General features: G+C 37.7%; 1 protein-coding gene across 2 annotated transcripts in view; it reads right to left on the reverse strand.

Moving 5' to 3' along the window:
- BDP1 (B double prime 1, subunit of RNA polymerase III transcription initiation factor IIIB) overlaps window positions 1-6,177 on the reverse strand; it is an 89,480-nt gene that overhangs the window by 37,778 nt on the left and 45,525 nt on the right. For both annotated transcript variants that reach the window (XM_032404251.1, XM_032404250.1), the window contains exons 21-23: window positions 5,156-5,360; window positions 3,752-3,888; window positions 204-405 (exon numbers count right to left, since the gene is read on the reverse strand). In XM_032404251.1, the coding sequence (XP_032260142.1) occupies window positions 204-405; window positions 3,752-3,888; window positions 5,156-5,360 (544 nt within the window). The remainder of the gene's footprint in view (window positions 1-203; window positions 406-3,751; window positions 3,889-5,155; window positions 5,361-6,177) is intronic.

Below are 6,177 nucleotides of genomic sequence, written 5' to 3' on the forward strand. Positions count from 1 at the left end.
CACACACACACACACACACACACACACACACACACACACACACACACTGACTGGTTTCTAACTTTTTATAAGACTAGAAAGTCACTCAATTTTTATAAAATTGGTTACAGTACAAAAGACAAAACTGTATTTTTTAAAATTCTCTCCTTCATGATCTTGACAAAACAGAGCCCATTGACAAAAAGTGTTTTTTTCAAACTTACTTTTTGAAGGAGATGAGTGTCAGAATCTCCTGGCTGCAGCAAATTATCTTCTGGCTTCCTTGCCTCACTCTGATCTGCTCTGTCTTTTTCTATGCCTGGTTCCTCTTTCTTACCATGTGCTCTTCCCAAATTTGGCTTAGCCTTTTGGAATTGCCTTCTTACCAAATGTGCTGGACTAGGAACAGACCTTTTAGGTTCATGTCTAGAATGAAGTACAAATCATGATGAAAAACCAAAATCAGAATTCCTTATTGATAGGACAGCTGTTGTATCAAACAATTTTGAACACAAACCAATACTATGTTCAAAGGACTATATATAAATTGGCTTTAAAACCAAACACATAAAATGAAACCACACATGCTGATAAAAAGAATGTAAAAGCTTTTATAATTTCCATTTTCTGGACAGTCTGGAATATAGTTTTCGGTAATATTAATCTTTTTTTACTTTCATTCATTGATTCTGGTGTGTAGTGTCATGGTACTTTAAGTAATTTTCAGAGAGATAACTAGATACAAAAAAAAATGCCAGTAGTTGAACATGGATTTCATAATGGTACTTCAAACAAATATCTTCAACTGGGCTCTGAAACATGAACAAATATACAATGGTCACAACATCCTTGGTCCTTCTGGTTCAAGACCAGACTTAAAAGCCAGAGTCCGTTCTCCCATCACAGACCTGTCAGTTTATGGAAAAGGGTTTACTGACAGCCAGTGTCATAGGATCTCAATATAATGATTTTGTATCTGCCAAATCAGAAAAAGACAAGGTTTAGTTCAATAGAGTAGGTATAGCTCCCAAGACAACCCCTGAAGAGCTATCTTAAATTTTCCTGGAAAATATTTTAATAACTGGCAAGGATCTGAATTCTGAATTAGGAAGTTTAAAACTAATATAAACCTGGATATTATAAAGAAAATTAGGTATATAAGTATCTATCAGGAGTTCTCTGAAAGATCTATATTAAAGATTAATCTTAAGTAATATTTCTAATAAATTACTTAGTTACATTTCCAAATGTTCCAACTCTGCTAAGCTCTTCTGGCAGCGAAACACCAAAGAAGTTCACAGGAAATCCTAACAAGGTTATGATGCTGGCTAAATACATTCCAATGTAGGCCAATGTATTTAGGAAAATAGATTATATTTAATATAAGCTATTTACAGTCAAGTGTGATTCTACAAAAGCAAGTAAAAATAAAATACATATATAAACCTAACGTGCTACTTGAGTCAAAAACAGACAAGACAATACTGGACTTAGGAACAATCTAATTTTAAAACTATACAGATTTTTACTCTGAAGAAAGTATCACTCTTGATAAAGTGAACAGCTGGAATAAATTTCATGAATAGAAAAAGGTTTTTCAAAAGAAAAAAAGGGGGGGTAGGGTGGGGTGGAGCATGGGTTTCCATAAAGAAATTAAAAGTCTGAGGGGCGCCTGGGTGGCTCAGTCGGTTGGGCGGCTGCCTTCGGCTCAGGTCATGATCCCAGGGTCCTGGGATCGAGCCTCACATCGGGCTCCCTGCTCAGCAGAGAGCCTGCTTCTCCCTTTCCCTCAGCCTACCGCTCTGCCTACTTGTGCTATCTCTCTGTCAAATAAATAAATTTTTAAAAATCTTTAAAAAAAAAAGAAATTAAAAGTTTAATTTCTCTCATGAAAAACACAGAAGTTCAGCATAAAATCTCTTGAAACATGTAAAGTTTCTTTCATTCAGGAAGGTCTGCTTATATAACTACACAAATCTGCTAGTCTGAAAGTCATAAATCCTGAAAACTTAAGTTTAAAAACTAATTTGCCAATGTTATTTTGAACAAGCCATTCCAATCCTCTTGGTCTAGCTAGTCAATTATAAATGGAGCATTAGGAAAGGCTGACCTTGAAGGTCACTAGTCTTTAAAGGCTTAGTAGAATCAAAATCAAATTCCTTATAATGGTCCTATATAATCTGCCATTCTCCCTGGTCAGCCTTTACCCTCTCCTACATCTGCTACTCCCTCTCTTTCCCTGTTTCATACTAGCACCCTTCACTGTTCCTCAAACAAGCCAGGCATGCTCTTTCCTTAAGTACTTTCGAGCTGCTGTTCCCTTCCCCTTAAACATCCCCTGGGCCTGCTGTTCCTTCACTTTTGGGTCTTCTCTCTAGTGGTACCCTTGCAATGAAGCAGTCTTAGATCACTGCTAATCAAAATGTAGTATTAAGGTGCCTGGGTGGCTCAGTTGGTTAAGAGTCCAACTCCTAATTTCGGCTCAGGTCATGATTTCAGGGCCATGAGATCGAGGCCTGCCTGGGGCTTGGTGCTCAGAGGGGAGAATGCTTGAGATTCTCTCTCCCTCTCCCTCTGCCCCTCTCCCTGCTCACTCACACACATGCACCTACATGGGCTTGCTCTCTCTCTAAAATAAACAAATCTTTTTTTTAAAAAAGTAGTATCAGTAATAATAAAGCAGATTATAAGTAATAAATAAAAGTGGTAGAGTACTGAAATATCTTCACCTTTCTAGTCTAACTCATTTAAAAGATACTATTCTTACCATTTGGTTTGGGACTCAATTCTAAATATAGCATATACTAAGTACCTGGTAGCAATTCCTATTTATGAATTTTAGTCAATAGGATATAAATTTCTAAATATACAAAGAACTTAAGAACTTCTGTCTACTATTAAATTTTGGTTTTGTTTTGTTTTTTTTTTTTAAAGATTTTATTTATTTGACAGTAAGAGAGAGAGAGCACAAGCAGGCTGAACAGTAGAGGGAGAGGGAAAAGTAGACTCCCCACCGAGCAGGGAGCCTGACGCAGGGCTGGATCCCAGGATCCTGGGATCATGACCTGAGCCGAAGGCAGATGTTTAACCATCTGAGCCACCCAGGTGCCCCTAAATTTAGTTTTAAAATAAAAAATGAGGGGGCGCCTGGGTGGCTCAGTTGGTTAAGCGACTGCCTTCGGCTCAGGTCATGATCCTGGAGTCCCTGGATCGAGTCCCGCATCGGGCTCCCTGCTCGGCAGGGAGCCTGCTTCTCCCTCTGACCCTCCCCCCCTCTCATGTGCTCTCTCTCTCTCATTCTCTCTGTCTCAAATAAATAAATAAAAAATCTTTAAAATAAATAAATAAATAAATAATAAAAAATGAGGAGGCTCACCAAACTTTGTGGAGAAATTATAAATTAAGAGAATATCAATCATGCAATTCTTACAGCATTTGAAGAAGCATATTTAAAATATTCTATTTCATAATTACTGCTTTATCCTTCCACAAACTTTTTTTTTTTTAAAGATTTTATTTATTTGACAGAGAGAGATACAGCGAGAGAGGGAACACAAGCAGGGAGATGGAAGAGGGAGAAGCAGGTTTCCCGCCAAGCAGGGAGCCCGATGCAGGGCTCGATCCCAGGACCCTGGGATCATGACCTGAGCCAAAGGCAGACACTTAACAACTGAGCCACCCAGGCGCCCCTTCCACAAACTTTTCTTGATGTCAAGTTACCAAACTTTATCTTTAGAAAGTTTTACACTTTTCTGATTAAAAGCAAACTCACCTCATCTTTTCATCTAAAACATTTATTTTGTTAAGATGAAGAGGTTCTACAAGAACCATGTGACTCTGGTTTTCATACTGTGACTCTGAAACTTTGGAGGATACAACTTCAATTTCAGTTCCAATTGGAGAATTTGGCTAAAATGACAAAAGAAAAGTAGCATTTTTTAAAAATAACTGAACACACCTCCTAAAATATTTTAATCATTTAGAAAGGTATTGAGTTCTTCAAAAGTAAGAGTCAAACTAGGTATGCAATGTTCACGTTTTGCTGTCCAAAATAAAACTAATTCGGAGAAAGTTTCAATTATTGCAATTATTATGTTTACAGAACACTTTAAAAACCAAATAATTATCTGTTGTGAACACGCACCGCCCCCTCCAACCCCGCCACCAAAAAAGTTTAATGATTTTTTCCCAAAAAGTCTAATGATTTCTTCTGGGGATAGGGATGTTTCAAACAAGGATTACAATCGCTTTCAATCTAGATTTTCCCTTGGCAGACAGAGAAAAAGAAGGACAAAGAAACAAGATCTGTTGAAAAGGGCATTACACTACTTAGATTTATACCAAAAGATACATCAATAAAAGATTGGTTAAACTGTCAAACAGCAGAATGTTATGCAACAATGAAAAATGATGTATCTCCATACTTCTTGACATATAAAAAGTCATTTAATATATTAAGTAAAAATAAGTCACAAAATAACATGTACACAATGACTTTACTATTTAAAAAAATTATTTTATGGGGGCGCCTGGGTGGCTCAGTAGTTATGCGTCTGCCTTCGGCTCAGGTCATAATCCCAGGGTCCTGGGATCGAGCCCCGCATCAGGCTCCTTGCTCCGCGGGAAGCCTGCTTCTCCCTCTCCCACTCCCCTTGCTTGTGTTCCCTCTCTCACTGTGTCTCTGTCAAAAAATGAATAAAATCTTAAAAAAAAAAAAAAAATTATTTTATGTTTCAGTAATCTCTACACCCTTTGTGGGGTTTGAACTTACAACCTGAAGATCAAGAGCTGCATGCTCTACCACCTGAGCCAGCCAGGTGCCCCAGAGATTTTATTATTTAAGTTTACGTAAGTGTACACACATGCATGCATGGATATACCCAGTAAGATATGTCAGAAGGTTTTCAGTGGTTACCTCAAGGTAATAAGACTGGGGTAGTCATTATGATATTTTGTATTAATTGAACATTTTCATAATGAATACGTATAATTAGTTAGGAAAAAAAAAACTATTTTCACTTAAAAAAAAATCCAGAATGGTAAATCTGGAACAGAACTAGATATGTTACATATTCATTGATGAGAGTGTCAGATGCCTATATTCTAAACCCAGTCTGAGCTGTCATTTCGTATTTTAACATGCATTAAAAGGCTCAATTACATAACAGTAACTCACCAGAGTCAAGAACTTTTTAGTTTCATCTTTTTGTACTATCGTTCTTTCTTCCTTAATTACGCCTTCAGCTTCACCTTTTTCTATTTGCCTCTGTCCAGTCTTTCTTATGTTTGGTCTGGGTCTCTGAAATCGGCTCCTTACTGTTTGAGCAGTTGGGATAACGCTTTCCTTCACTTCTTGCTGCAAAGTGTTTGTATTATGAGCCCTAGAAGAGAGGACAAAAAGACAGGGAACTGGACTGTAAAAAGATGAAAACTACTGTAAAGACGTAAAAATTGAACCTTCTCTAACAAACTATAAAAAAAACTTTGTATCATTTGAGGAAAATCAAATTACTTTGATGATAAATATATATTCTTTTATTTTTAAAAAAATAGCTATTGGGGCACCTGGGTGGCTCAGTCATTCGTTAAGTGTCTGCCTTCAGCTCAGGTCATGATCCCAGGATCCTGGGATCAAGCCCTGCATCGGGCTCCCTGCTCTGCAGGAAGCCTGCTTCTCCCTCTCCCACTCCCGCTGCTTGTGTTCCCTCTCTCGCTATCTCTCTGTCAAATAAATAAATAAATTCTTTTTTTAAAAAAAGAACTATTTTAATCATCAAAGGTAATGAATTTAAATAAGGTACCTAGACGATTCAAATTCATGGAGACAGAAAGTACAAAGGTAGTTGCCAGGGAATGGAAGAGGGGAATGGGGTGGTCTTGTTAATGAGTAAAGTTTCAGTTGGGAAGATGAAAAAGTTCTGGAGATATATGTGGTAACTGTTGCAAAACAATGTGAATGCACATTCTTGTGAATGTGCATTAATGCCACTAGACCATATACATAAAAAGTGGTTAAAACAGTAAATAAGTCTTCTACTACAATTTTTTTGGTAAAGATTTTATCTATTTATTTGACAGAGAGAACACAAGCAGGGGGAGTGGCAGGCAGAGGGAGAGGAAGAAGCAGACTCCCCACTGAGCAGGGAACCCAAAGCGGGGCTCCATCCCAGGACCCCGGGATCATGACCTGAGCTGAAG

This window comes from Phoca vitulina, unplaced genomic scaffold (genome assembly GCF_004348235.1).
Source record: "Phoca vitulina isolate PV1807 unplaced genomic scaffold, GSC_HSeal_1.0 scaffold6, whole genome shotgun sequence".
NCBI classification, from domain to species: domain Eukaryota; kingdom Metazoa; phylum Chordata; class Mammalia; order Carnivora; family Phocidae; genus Phoca; species Phoca vitulina.